Here is a 15,737-nt window from a genome sequence, read left to right on the forward strand (position 1 = left end):
GCCGAAGCAGCGTGTGCCAAAACTCTCGTGTGTGAGGGAAAAGAGAGGAATGGGGAAGAGCTAGGCTGGGGTGGGGTGTGTGTGTGTGTGTGTGTGTGTGTGTATGTTTGTGTGTATGTTTTTGTGTATGTATGTATGTGTGTGAGTGTGCATCCTTGTACACACATGTATGTGTAAGAGCTAAGGAGCTAGAGAGCTAGAGAGAGTGAGCGAGGGAGAGAAATGGGACTAATGAAAGATGACCCTCCCTCAAAAGATCCTGGTCTGACGGCCATGTTTGCTCTGGCTGTGGGCTCCCTCATTAGAACGCAGCTTCGTTTAATTACTCCCCAGACCGCGGCCTTCCTTATGGCGTAATGATGCGTGCGGCCGCGGCCCGTGTCGGCGCAGCGTGTAAGTAGGAGCAGTGGAGGCATCGTGCATCAGTTTCGCTCGCCGAGACAAAGACCTCATTAACGCCAGACGCCGCTCCACTTCGCGACGCTACTCGACGCGACTGAGGAGGGGACAAAGGCAACCTGCGGGCGCGGCGCGTCGGCCAACGTTGTCGGATCAACTTGTGCTGTCGGAAACAAAAAAAATCAAAACGAAAAAGACAACAACATTCACAAAGTAAGGGAGAGATGGCAGCAGTTTTCCGATGCCTCCTCCGTAATCTTCATAATTATCTTGCAGTGACAGAACCGAGCAGCGTGAGAGAGAGCGAGAGAGAGAGAGAGAGAGAGAGAGAGAGAGAGAGAGAGAGAGAGAGAGAGAGCAGGAGAGAGTTCGAGCCATCACCATTGTAGTTCACAGTAAGGGCCTTTCAATGCTGTGCACTCCCACAGATATTACTGAATTGAATTAACCCCAGAGGTTATTTTCATTAATAAATATGAGATAAGGAATTATTACTTGGCACTGTGCTCCTCGTATGCGAGTGACTGCGTTTTAATGTAAGGGATGGCAATCAAGAATTCACGGATCAATTGTGTGCTTGTCTGGCAGAAGACAACGAAGGGGAAAAATGGGTTGAGAAAGAAAGAGAGGAGTTGTCATTACCGTTAGCTGATCAAAGGCCAGCTTATACCCCCATTTGGCAAAAAAAAGATGAAAAGGCTCTTATTTGTTTCACTGAATCTGTTCCTGTGTGTGGTAAGAAAGCTATTTATCGGCTTTGCTCTAAGATGCCGTGGAAAAGACTGGCGATCGTTAATGCCGCCATTGCATTCAGACACAATAGAGGAGTTGACGTGTCACCCTCCCGTCTGCATTGAGGTGGACCAGATGAGGCGTAAAGGCACAACTCATATGCTTCTGCCACGGCGCCTCCACATGGTTCCCATGGCAATTAGGGAATTCCTCCAGTTCACATGAGAAACGCACATCAGGGAGAGTACATCTGACCTGTTGAGTCGTCTCAAACACCATGGTAGGAAAGAGAAAAAATATCAAAGGACATGTTTGTGTGGCACAGAAATTGGCGCTAAGATTCTTAGCATCACATAACAATTGTATCTATATTGGTGGTTTGAGCAAAATTTGTATATAAGAGTGCAAAAAAGGTCTTCCTTTTCTTTGAATTATTTTAACTTATTATATTATTGAATTATTTTGAATTATGTTTGTATACCCCAAATTTGTATACATTTGTATTTTCTTTAAACATACAAGATAATGCATGCTAAATTGAGACACCTGCTTCTGTGAGGAGTGATGTGCAAAACAGGTTTCACTTATTTTAACTTCAACATGTATTAATTTGTATTGTCTTATAGACAGTGCTTAATTTGTAAAGTGGGAGGTGCCGGAGCGCAAAGGCGGGGTGGATCCGGCAACTCAAAACGGGGATTTGAGGTTACGGACCAACAACAAAAAAAACTGTGTACATAGCTCTGACTAAAAAAAACCTAAACAACGCCGTGTGTACACCAGGGCAATGTTTATTAACTTCAGAACTTGCAACACACTGCACTGCATGGGTGTAAAATGTAAAAAAACCCCAGCAATTATCCATTATCAAATTATCGAAAAAAACTAGACAAACACTCTACGCATAGGCCAAAATAAAAATATATAGGCTATAGTATGCTATATATTGCAATGATGACCACCCAGTAATCAATAATCAACTAGATACAGTGTGGAATGATTAGTAATTTCTGATTGACACATCTGAATACCTATCTGAACCCCTATTCCCCCCGGACACCTCCCCCCAATAAAAACACATCGGAACTGAGAGGGAGCGGGAGACAGAAACACTCTGCGCTAAAGTATGCTATATTACATTACATTACATTACATTACATTACATTACATTTGGCTGACGCTTTTTAACCAAAGCGACTAACAACATGGTAAACAGTACGTTTTTAGAACAATTCTCACAATTTTAGGACAGTTTAAAAAAACAAAAAACATTAGAGTACAGTAAGAATAAGTGCGTCGGTGAGTGCTGTTTTTAACAGTTACTTGTCAGTTTAAAACGGCTGGTGAGTGCTAGGATCAGTAAGACTTGTTGTAAGTGTTGCTATGAGAGTAGGTGTTCTCTAAAGAGCTGGGTCTTCAGGAGTTTTTTGAAAGTGGAAAAGGATGTCCCTGCCCTTGTAGGAACTGGCAGTGTGTTCCACCAACGAGGAACAACAGATGAGAAAAGTTTGGATTGGCTTGAGCGTACCGGTGGTAGAGCTAGGCGTCGTTCGTCAGAGGAGCGCAGCGGTCTGGAGGTAGTGTAAGTCTGTATGAGGGCATTCAAGTAGGTGGGAGCAGAACCGGAGACTACTTTGTAGGCAAGCGTTAGAGACTTGAATTTGATGCGGGCCGCCATAGGTAGCCAGTGTAGCTATATATTGCAATGATGGCCACCCACACCCAGTAATCAATGATCAACTAGATAAATAGCGTGGAAGCGCGATTTCTTCCTACCGTAGCCTAGGCCTACTTGTCCAAAATGGCCCATACAGCATCCAGACCCCCGGCCTCCATTACCCTGCTTCTTTCTCTACACTAGTGCTGGGCGGTATGACCAAAAATGTATACCATGGTATTTTTCAAAATTCTTACGGTTTCACGGTATATGACGGTATTTTTTTTCATGCATAATCAGATGTTCACAGCATTTTCTACAGGTTGAGAGAGGAATTGCTGCAGTACATTGACTAAGGATGGTCTATTTTACTGTCATGGTGTAGAATAACTCCACACTAGTGGCAATGCAGTTTTGCATGGCCCCAGAAAATGATGCTGTTTACAAAGAGCCACTCATGATTCTAATGAAGAATCTAATCAGAATGCAAAGACAATTGCAGTCAAAATACAGAACTTTTACTGTGCAAATTTCACAAACATCTTATATAACCAATAAAACGTATAAAACCAATACAAAAAGTAGTGCAACTTGCAATAATTATACTTTTTTGAAAATTATACAATTTAAAATAAAACCTCTCTGCTAATATGCTAACTCTGTCAAATAGGCCTATCAGAAACATGCCTTATTGTTATTGTGTGGTTTGCATGACGTTAGTGGTAGGCTAACGTTAACTTCATGTGGATGTAGATGTCTTGTTAGCCTGCCATGAGCTTCGGTTCAGTTAAGCTAGGCAAAAACATTAACAAAAAGTTTGTTTTGGTGCACTGATGACAGTCAGGATCATTTCTAACTAGCCAGCTAGAATTGCTCAGTTCGTGTCTATAACATGCTTTACTTGCTACCTGGATAATTTCAGCGAATATTCTTAAGGTGAGATGAATGATAAGATCATTAAACTTCACTGTGTTCGGTGGGTTGCTAACTAACGACATCACCTACTAGCCAGCTAGTAACAGCTGTTGAACAATCTCAATAGAATTTTCGTGACTGTAAATCCCTTTCAATGCAGTATCATTTAACGTTTTTTCCTTAACTAAAGAAACAATTTAAGGTATTCTGTGCAACACCCTTAAATAAACCCCCTTACCTAAGGATAAATTAAGCCTTAAGGGTCATACTTCAGGGGAAAAACTTAAGGTGTTTTGTGTTTACCCTCACTATGCCTACCTGCGCCGGTCGCACCATGCGTCGTGTGAAAAAAGTCCGCCTGAAACACTGTTGCGCGGGCGCAGCGTTCCAAACGTTGTGTAATCAAATACACCGGTATGGCGGTATATTAAAAATTCATATCAACGAAAATATACACCGGTTTACGGTGTGAACCGGTATACCGCCCAGCACTACTCTACACCTATGTCTATTATAAATCCATGACCTCACGAAAGGAAAGGGGTTGAACCTGGCAAGCGCGGAACGACAAGGCAAATGGGGAGGAGATGGTAGAGGTGGTATTCCCTGAAAGCCCTGATGATATTCCGCGGGCTATCGATGCAAAACTGCTGGCAGAGCGTCTCAACTTCTCTCTCCCGAACAGCGCGTCACCCTCCTGCGGCCAATACTGTGGATAAAGCACTTTCAAATCCTCGATTAGCTTGTTGTATCCTGTTTGGTCTTTCCCCTATTTCTAAAGACTAATAAGAAAGATATCAACATTGACACACACAGTAATTCATTTATTTTTCGTTTAGGCGATTTATTTTTTTATTTTGACGTTAGAGTTGACGGATCCAATAACAAAGGTTCCGGATCCAACGTTGGAGGTGCCGGAACATGTTCCGGCGTGTTCCGGCTCAAATTAAGCCCTGCTTATAGACAAGAGAATGTGGGCTGCATTGAGACATCTGCTGGTGTGAGGAGTGATTCCTTGTCACCTGTAGCAAGGCAGCTCTAACTTTAGTCTACCCTTGCTCTTCCCCATTGCGTCTGATATCGACTAGAGCACACAGTGTTCTGTGTTCCGGCCAAAAGTGCTAATGTCTCTGGTGGGGCTAAGGTTTCAGCAAAAAGACCTGGTACAAGGCCTCAAACTCCCTCATCACTCTGAGATTTGCTGAACGACAGAAAAAAAAAAAAAAAAAAACCCTCAAAGTCACAGAAGAGTAGTTTGAGATTGAAGCAGTTTTTTGGCTGACACATGTTCGGGTCCCCTTGTTTTTTGTGGGGGGGTTGGGTTGGGGTGGTGGTAGAACTTAATTCAATCATTGTCATATTGATCCTGGCAGCCACCATTCTGTGGATATGGTGCCAGCACACAACACCTACTATGTCTCCACACTTAAGCATTATTGAACGGGCAATAACTCTTGCCATTGTACACATAACAACCGACAGTCTCCAACCATATTTCTTAGCAAAGATCTTTTTTTTTTTAAAAAAGAAATGTGCTGGCCTGATAAAAAGGCTTGGAGAATTGGGCACTTTCCAAAGTACAAAGTAGAAACTGATTGATAGCACTTAGAAGTTTTTCTCTCCATCAAAGACAGCCTTAAAGCACTACTTTGAGTGGATAAAGTACGCACACAGCAACTAATTTAGTTGTATCCTTTTTAAGAATTTCAATCATCTTTATACCACAAAGGTGTTGAAGAGATAATCCATAATGGCCTATAGTTACATAAAACACAATGCATTCAAAACATAGTTGTGACCAGCAGTTCCTTAAAACATTATCTAGAGCAAAAGAAGAAAAATATTTGTAACAACTTGTCGACCTGTGAACCAATGCACTCTTCGAGAAAATTGTCCAAATGCGACTAAATCAAAATGACTGGGCATGCTGATTTTACATATTTAGTTTTGCTAAAACAATGTAGCCATCCAAGTGTAATTACATATACTGTATCTGCTTATCCTAAATGTAAATTGAGTTTTGATTCTGATGTACCGGTAGATTTAACTATAAATCTACAAAAAAAAAATACAAAAAGCACACTTTATTCACAACACAAATAGGAATACAAAATGTAGCTTTACCTGTTCTGTTACAAGGGCCCTAGGAATAAATAAGTACATTGTGGCTGTAAAAAGTAGAGAAATCACCTTGTGTCGTGGCAAATACTGCACTGAGTTGAATATATGACTGTCTCTTACAAAAAGAAATCTCCTCTCTCCTTCTCCTCTCTCTTTCTCTTCTCTCTCTCTCTTTCTCTCTTCCTGTCTCCTCTCTCTCTCTCTTTCTTCTCTCTCTCTCTCTCTTTCTCTTCTCTCTCTCTCTCTCTCTCTCTCTCTCTCTCTCTTCTCTCTCTCTCTCTGAAAATCGGAGGGAACCTCTGCATTGCTATTTACCCAGTGCAGCAGTTCTCTAAACACATTTCCTTAATTGTGGGCCATACTGTACATGAAGTCATTATGAAGCGGCTGAGGCCCCTCCGCTGGGCCCTGGGCTCCCCAGCGCTCCATCATCAGCAAAGCCTCAGGTCCATAATTACCTGGGAGAGGTGGGACACACACAGACACACACACAGACACACATTCTGTCTCTTACACTTGCGTACTTTGTCTCTCATGCGCTGTTACACACACACACATATACACACACACTCACACACGCATAGACACACACACTCACACACGCATACACACATGCATACACACACACATATACACACACACTCACACACGCATACACACACACATATACACACACACTTACACACGCATAGACACACACACACACACATACACACACACACACACACACACACACACACACACACACACACACACACACATTCTCTCTTTGTTGTCATGTCAGTACAACCAGTCCTCTATCCATTTCTCTCCATCTCTTGCTCCCAGGCAGAATGGAGGCTCAAACCAATCATCAACAAGAGACCCAGCCTCCAACTGCTCCTCTCCAGGGACTGTTACACAGAGCCACTAAAAGGCCCCGGCAGCTCTCTCTGCCTCACACACGCGCACGCACGCACACACACACACACACACACACACACCTTCCTCCTGTCCTTGCCAGTGCATTTTTTGTTTTCCTTTGGCTGTAGTCTCTCTGTTCTGCCGCAAGACCATTAGTCATCGTGGCCCATCCAGGTACTGGAGGCTACTTTCAAATGGAGCAGTGGAGTACAGGATAGCCACAGAGAACTGGGCAGAGGGAGGGCTCTTGTGTGTGTGTGTGTGTGTGTGTGTGTGTGTGTGTGTGTGTGTGTGTGTGTGTGTGTGTATTGATTAAAGACAAATTCTTGAAATTACAATGATAGACAGATGGCCAAAAAAATGCAAAGATAGACAGATGAATAGAGAGAGAGAGAGAGAGAGAGAGAGAGAGAGAGAGAGAGAGAGAGAGAGAGAGGGAGAGCGATCTGAGAAAAAGATGATGGATAGATAACTATTTATTTTGCCACAGCAACTCTATGTGATGAAGCACTTTCTGTCCCACAAACCTTAAGAAAAAAAAAGCCAATGTCTGTCATCTCCCTATCAGTGCTCAAGAGACTGCTCGTCACTTATATGAGACACTTATGCACTTATTTCCATATCAAAGCCGACTGCTGCAACTGAAGAGACTGGAGGAATCCTGGGCAAATAACACCCTGTCTGGAAAGGCCAACCCAAAAAACCTTTCAGGAGACAATTGACAAACTAAGTGGCTGCAATCAGTCTATCAAAGTAGACAAGTTAACAGGGTTTACCGTTGCACTAAAGCTACTGACTGCAAAGCAGATGGTAGTGTGTGGTGTGTGGGGTGGGGTGTTTGCATTTGATTGTGTGTGTGATCGAGAGAGAGAGAGAGAGAGAGAGAGAGAGAGGGGAGACACAGAGAGAGAAAGAAAGTGTGTGTGTGTGTGTGTTTGTGTGAGAGAGAGAACAAGCTAGCGCAGAGCAGGTGTAACAGGTAATGAAAGGCGCACAGAGACAGGGGAAGGGGTGTGGGCAGTGAGCCTATTAACAAAGCTCAAACTCATGAATATCAGGCCTGGAACCCTGCCAGGGACCACACTTCCACCAGATTTTTGGGTACCTTTTTCTGTAGCCTTTTATTAACTCTCTCTCTCTCTCTCTCTTTTCTGACCCCCACCCCCCCTCTCTCTTCTGCTTTCTTCCTTTCTCTGTCTCATTCACACACACACACACACACACACACACACACACACACACACACACACACACACACACACACACACACACGGACACGCACACATACACACACACACACACACACACTGAGAAATGGACTGTGGTTAGCTCACTAAATGCTGTCACAGTCATCATTTACATAAACCTATTTAGTGGGGAAAAAAATCTTGACATGCCTTCGTGGGAAACCTTTGTCATGTGAGCAAAATAGGCTTTGCTACCTTGCAAATGCTCTATGAGAAAGGAGTGTCAAGCTTGGAAAGTAATATTTTTCTGTGGTGATACAGCCACTTGTTCAAACTAAACCCTGCTAAGGTCGATCCCACAGCAGAAATTGGGGCCTACAGAAAAGACCGGATGGGTGTGCAAAAAACACACACTGAACACACACTCTGTCTCACAGAGTGCCTCGTTCTGACCCTTTGTTGGCGAAATGCCAGGATGTTTCATTCCTGTGAGAGCAAGTGATACTGTATTGCACACCTAGCAGAGAAAAGTCCCCAAGAACTGCTAAGAACTAATGCTAATGGAGATGCTACAGAACATGTAACTAAAATGTTTTATGGATTTTTTTCATGGATTTTTATGGATATTCATATACGTTTGTTGCAGTTGTTGACAGCAACAATTAGCATTGTATTCTCTGCACTGTGTTACCCCTTCCTTGTGGGGTGGAAATAATATTAAGAAGTAAATCACACACAAAACAATTATGTTCATCCAGGCCAATTATGCCCGTCAGTGTCAGGGAGTTAGTTACTTTACTCATTTGGCCCCAAACTCCCATATTCTCCAATTCAAAAACAAAAGAGCCAATCACTACTTAGAAAGATGATAAAATTGGACACTTTTGATCAAATGGACTGACCTCTCACTGCCTACTTCATGTCTCTCTTGCACTCGTTGAGTTTCTGGGGCCCCCAATTGCAGGTATTTCCAGTGTGCGTCCAACCCATTTGACCCTTACATTTGTCAGATGTAAGTCGGCCTGAGCTTAAAAAGTCTTGTTGCTTGCTGTGTGCGGTATAGGAACGAGGTGTGGGTTCAGTGGAAGTTTCCCTTTTCCCACATAATTACTCGGCTGACCTCTGCTGAACCTCATAACTCACCATCCTGGAGCTTCCCAGCAGGAGAGGCGAAGAGCGGGGGCCAGACCTATTTCCTCGCTCTTTGCGGACTGGATATCTCACAGGAGCCCTTTCTTCCAGCTAATTAAGAATAACGCTGAGATAGAGACCATTTTTCTACTGGTCCCTTAATCAACATGTTACTTTTTCTACCTGACGAACTGACTGCAAAAAATAATCCCTTTTGGAAATCAGGAAAAAGCCAAAAATGTCCCTGTTTATTTGAAGACGTAAGCAGTGGGGTGGGGTGATACCATCTATTAGCTTTTACGTGATGCACGTCAATTATAGTTAACAGTCATAAAAGAGAATAAAAAAATACATATCCAGACCAGGAAAAGCCTATCACACCACACCGAGAACCATGAACCTTCCCAGCCTTTATAAACCACACAGTACCCAAGAAAAGATAAGGCAAAAAGATAAGGGAGAGATAGGATAGTCTTAGTGGGGATAGCACAACCAGTGAAGAGAGACAGGACAGGCCTCATATCAGTGGGAAATCTTCGTTGGGTCATCAACAAATAGTACCTGGAAAACCATTAAGGGCTGTTCACACCAAGATCGATAACTATAACAGAAATGAAAACGAAAACAATGAAAAAAGCTGTCAGCCAATCGGAATCCATCAAATTTTAGACATCACGTTTATCAACAAGAGGAGATACTTTCCTTATCGTTGGTCAGTGTGATAAACAGATAGATTAACTTTAATCCCCAAAGGGGGAACTAGTTTGCTATCCTGTGTGGACGCTAATGTCGTTATAGTTATAGCTATCGCTATCATAGTTATCGTTCCTGGTGTGAACTGCCCTTTAGAGCATAGAGCCAGTATGAGCAGGAGTGTCTACTCACAGCCAGTAGGATCTGCAGGGAGCTGTGGGCCACCTCCACGTACTGGTACTCCAGCAGGCAGCCGGCAATGCTGATGTACCGGTGGTCCTCGGGCGCCCAGGAGGGCGGCGGGGTCACGGGGGTCACGCGGCACCCCGGACCGTTCTCCATCCACCAGGAGCGATGCATGGAGATGTTAAAAGTCATGATCAGATCCGTGTCCTGGAGACAGGTGGAGAGAGAGAGAGAGAGAGAAAGAGAGAGAGAGAGAGAGGTTAGGTGTCATTGGCAGGCAGATGGACTTACATTCTGGGTGCAATCCATAAGGCAAAGTGTGCAAGGTCAAAGCCACTGAGAATAGGCAACAATACGAGCTTCCTCATGTCCTGATTCGCCCTCTGTATCATTACTACAGTCCTATGTAGCCCTCTGTATCATTACTACAGTCTCTATGGAGCCCTTAGCACCGGCATGACAACACCACAAAATATTTGCTTCAGCACTGCTGATATCAACAACACACACATTTTCAGCAAGGTTAGGTAGATATGAAGGATCTTAGTAGAAAAGCGTTCTCCTGCAGCACTGACTGCACTCCTAGGTAAAGCATGGAGCAGCACAGCTCCTCGTTTGAACACTTCAACACCTCCCATCCAGTCAGTATACGCCTGTGGGGGCCCTGTTTAGTGTTGCAATCCGTGTTTGACTCATAAAACGCTGGGTCTCCTTTGCTGTCACAAGTGCCTTGGCATGCCGTGCACATGCACACACACACTCCCACACACACCCTCCCAGGCCAAACAGAGAAGTCGTTTCAATTATGTATTCAAGCTTATGCAAAATTACACCTCTAACTCTGTCTGATTTAACAATGTAGGTCAAGCAGTGAAGCACTCCCCCCGAATATTCTAATCAAGCTAAAATGAGTTCACTGGCACGGAAGACTGGCTAAAAGGGTGACGGAGTTTCACCCTCTTCCAAGTCTGCAGCTTCGGGTAGTTTTTTTTTTATCCCTGGAAAGCCACAAAAGAAGATTTGCCATGCTACGCGTAACCTTGTCATCAGCTAGTTATTTATTTGCCTTTTATTGTCACGTATGTGGAGTTAATGGCATCGAAAGTTCTTTTTTATTATCCCATCATAACAACCGTATTAGATATACACAAAAAGATACAGTATATATATATACACCTTAAACAGATACAAATAAAGCCTTACTAGAACACACATTTGAAGTCAAATTAAAAGTATTTTTTTTTACAAAAGCACAAGCCTTTGACCCTGCTTTCTGGGATCTGATGGTTAAAATTCTGAAGAGCACATGCAGTGGATTTCAGTGAGAGCGTCGGCCAGCCTGTGGACATTCAGCCTTTGCAGGCCATTAATTCTACGTTCAAGTGGCAGAAGAAATCCCATTTCTCAAATCCCCAGCTCTGCACCACTGTCTGCCTCTGCCGTCTGCCTCTGCCCGGTTGGCTCTCGCCATCCAACACGACGGGGCTGGCAACGGGGACCGTTTTCGCAGCAACCCGGGTCATTTGAGCGAAAGGCTGAGACCAAAGTCCAGGATTGTTCCCCGAGGTTTCTGAAGGAGACGGAGCGAGAGAGGGCGAGAGAACAGAACGAGAGGCCGGCGCACATCTTTACAGCAGAGAACGACAAATGCGAATGGAATAAAGCATATGTCATAGAGCCCAGAGGACAGTTCTGCCCAAAAGGATCCCAGTTCTGCACCACACTTGAGCAGGACAACTTCCAAGTGAGCAAGTCTAATTCTTCATCTGATTTGACTGCCATGGCCCAGGTCTTCTCGGAACAGTAGACAGGAGCCACTTCTCTTGGTCTAATAAGGCTGAGAGACCACAGAGAGAGAGAGGAAGGGGAGCATGGTGGCCCTACAGATGGGGAGCCTGAGTGACCATGACACACACACACACACACACACACACACACACGCAGAGTGTGCTCTGGTGCCGGCTCTGGTCCCGGACGCTCTCCGCTCTCCCTTTACCGGGGTGATGTGTGTCAGACGCATGGGCAAACGCCATCCATCACCGGCCCCAGCAGCAGGCCTCGGCACCCCCACAACACATCAACGATTCATCAGGCTGATCACACACACACACACACACACACACACACGCACACACACACACACACATACACACACCCCCACACACACTTACTCACTTTCTCTCTCTCTCGCACATACAGACACATACACACCAAGCCATGCTTCATCAGCAACCAGACTTGAGTGGTACTACTACAATAAATGGTCATACAGAAGCAACACAAATCCATTCTCTGTCCCAAATATCACACAAACACATCTATGCACAACCACACACAGACGCAAAAATAGAAAGTCCATCCTTTCATATCAATCACTTTGATGTCAACATGTTGTATTAAACTTTTGTAGCTGGACATTTTCAGGTAATACTGATTGATTGATTTAAAAAAAGGAAAATTGCATTCACCCTGCCTCATGTTCCATACTTAAACATTCAGTTGCAGAACAACACCCTTTGCCGGCTTCACTCTTTAGCTTTCTGGCCAATAAGTGTTCATATTGACAGATGCAGTAGTCTGACTTGATTGTTAGGCTTGATCATCTGTGGATAAAAGTGTCTGCTAAATAAATGTAATAGAAATGCAAGTGCTGCATCCACATATTGACTCATCCATTAAGCTAAGAACTTCAACATGAAGGCAGGAGAAGAGAGCCAGTGCCCATGTCACAAAGCAAGGTGGGCAGGAGTGACGCTGTCATGGAGACTGTGGGGGTTAATGGACTCTATAGTACTGGACTATTCATAGGCGTCACCTACGTCACTATCAAATAGAACGCCGCCATATTCACGACCGATCTCGCCCAGTATGGCCACCCACACTGCACATTTGAATGTGTGAGAGAGAGAGAGATATGTGGAGAAAATGTCAATTTTAGGCTCCGATCCTTATTTGTTACCCCTAGATTTCTTTTGTCCCTTATTATCTGCCCCAGGTTTGACCCAATTGGCTTTCCACGATATCTACCTTGTTCATAACCCCTCTACAGTGGGGATAGCTTGAAGGCATTCAAGAGTAGGGGAGAGCCTGGACGATTGAAACACGGGACGAATGAAACATTTCAGTTTTCTCCGAGTGTATAGGCTAATGATGATAGACAGACGTCCTTTGGTCAAAACATAGAGCATGTTAGCCTTCTATCAGCCAAATATCTTCCTGCTATGTCATTGTATCACAGAGTTATAAACGAGTTTTGATGCGCAAAAGTAAACTTCATTAGCGGTTACATTTTTTTGATTATAATGAGTGTTTTTCATGTAAAGGTTCAACTTAATGCTTATTCAGTAGACCAATTAGTGTTCTCCATAATCCCAGACTTTTACATTGCATGCTTGTTTACATGGAAAGCAAAACAAACTATAAGTGACATGTCTGTGTCGGGACGATTGAAACAAGTGTCCCGACCAGGCTGTAACTCCATGTATTTTAATTAAATGCACAAATATCTGTGTTTAACTAATCATTTATGGAGGTGAGACAGGAAAAACAGTTTTAGGAAGATGAAAATACATTTGGGCCCACCAGGTAGGGGGTCGAGTTTTCCCATGTTATCCTATGGAGACTGACGGCCGGTGGGTTGTTAAGCCTACTTATATGGATGTGCCGTGGCCTAACCCACGTAAAAACCTAGTGAAACGTCATTTTCAACAATATAGCCTAAACATGATATAAATGGGAAAGCTTACCGTTCTAGCTATAAACATGGCAGAATCATACAGGGCATGATATTTCAAAAAACGCTTCATACACGCTTCACGATGATGGCGAGTTGTTATCAGACATGCACAAAGACGTATAGCCCTGCAACAATCTATCTAAAATAACACCTATTGGGAGTAGCCTACCATTCATGATATGTAGTAAAAACTTTAAGTTGTGGGACGTTTACATCACTTAAACTGTATGTTTCATTCGTTCCCTTATTGTTTCAACTGTCCTGACCAGAAGGGACGAATGAAACACGCACGTCCCACTTTTGCTGTAGCCTAATAATTCCTGAGCGGTTTTGTTCAAAGCTGAAAATGCATTTGTTTTTGACAGAGGACAGATGTAGGTTACTAGTGACCAAATATTAGCTTTCAGTGTGGTACGATCGGTTTCTAAATTACGTTTATTTAAAAAGTGTTTCAACTGTCCCGGTTCTCCCCTACTGATGCCTATCAACATGACTGGATGGGTCAAAAACGTGAAAGTGCGGCACCTGGCCACCAAGGATTTATGTTTAATCATGGGAAATGTAAGTATTATGTAAAAACAATTCAAATATATGATTTTGGTGGTAGTTTACTCTAGGTACATGTAGTAGCGAGTTATTAGCTAAGTGGCTAACAGCTAGCAAGTTACCACTCATTTTAGTGTCATTTAGCTCACAGCTAGCTGTCATTAATCTGGATAATGTTCTTTAATGTCAGATGTGTTTATACCTATTTTATACAGTCCATGGTTTATAGTCATTGAAAGAACAACTGTCAGATGGACAGCTTTTGTGAGAGCTGGGCGCGAATTGGTTGTAAAGATGGCGGCGCAAAGCTACAGTGACGTCATGTGACACAAACGAATAGTAAGAAAGGAGAGAGCAAATGGTGGGCCTATGTTGGATCTATTTCTGAGAAAAGCTACATCAAATTGATTCATTGTGATGGTGTACTTTTTTCACTGATCTATTTAAAATGTTCCATTAATAATGAACATTCTCTCAAAGCACTTTGAAAGACTTCTGGGCTAAAAGTGAAAAGGCATTGGTTGCAAGGAAAAACTCCTATACAATGTAGGACATCTTACAACTGAACACAACTCAACCTAACCTCAGGGACTCAGTGAGATATAAAGATAATTGTTTAAAATATACTACTGTTACAAACTTTTTTTTTCTTCTAAAGTGGTCCTTGTGTTGAGTTTAAATCCCTTTGACTTCAATAATAACTGCCAAAACTTGACACTGGGTATTGCAATATCAAAGGAATTAAATGGATTTATTTGAATCAAACTGCTTTTATGAAAGACACTTTAATCTGCAATGCTTGATGGCAATGTGCCCTGCACGTATTATCAAGACCTTCCTGTTAAGCCCCTTGATAGGTAGGAAAGGTAGAATTTCTGTGCTTTGAGTGGCAAGGACTATACAGCTTAACAAAGCCAGCGCCACATAAAGACAGATGCATCATGGGGGAAGTAAAGGAACAACTCTCCTACTTCCTTCCTTCCCTGAAAAGGACAACTGTCAAAGAAAACTCCAACACGATGCGACCATGGATGAAATAACTATGGAGAAGTTATATGAAATCTCCACCCGCCACCTAGTGCCACTATAAATTAAATCATCCTTAGTTCCCTTTTGAATAAAAACTCCATCTTAAGCAATCCTGGGAGGTTTCTGAGACAAGGCCATTTTGATTCTCTCCCAACTCATTCGGTCAGCTCTGGTGGGATTCGAGGGGGTTAACTCCTTGTGATCAGGCACCAGGGATCTTTTATTATTTGTTTTTTGGCGAAAGCAATCGGGAAAGGCATTTGGAGAGGATCAAGGAGGCGGAGAAACACTCATCTCCCCGGATGGCAGTCAATCATCTCCCTCCACCACTAGCCAGCGCCCCAGGGCTCTCTGCGTTTCCCTGAGGCTAGCAGTCGCAGCCCACAACACAGCCTGAGCGAAGCACACCGGCAGCGATGATGAAATGAAGGGCTGAAGAGGAGAGGGCTATTTGTTTTTTTTTTTAGCGGCAAGACAGTCCAGCTTTGTCTTGTCTGCCCTA

The 15,737-nt window shown here is 43.4% G+C and overlaps 1 protein-coding gene across 1 annotated transcript in view; it reads right to left on the bottom strand.

Annotated features, from left to right (window-relative positions):
- Positions 1–15,737, bottom strand: part of nkain2 (sodium/potassium transporting ATPase interacting 2) — a 166,094-nt gene that overhangs the window by 38,217 nt on the left and 112,140 nt on the right. Inside the window, exon 4 of the mRNA XM_048250887.1 lies at positions 9,931–10,131. Within this exon, the coding sequence (XP_048106844.1) occupies positions 9,931–10,131 (201 nt within the window). The remainder of the gene's footprint in view (positions 1–9,930; positions 10,132–15,737) is intronic.

The sequence above is a fragment of the Alosa alosa genome, chromosome 8 (genome assembly GCF_017589495.1).
Source record: "Alosa alosa isolate M-15738 ecotype Scorff River chromosome 8, AALO_Geno_1.1, whole genome shotgun sequence".
Classification (NCBI taxonomy): domain Eukaryota; kingdom Metazoa; phylum Chordata; class Actinopteri; order Clupeiformes; family Clupeidae; genus Alosa; species Alosa alosa.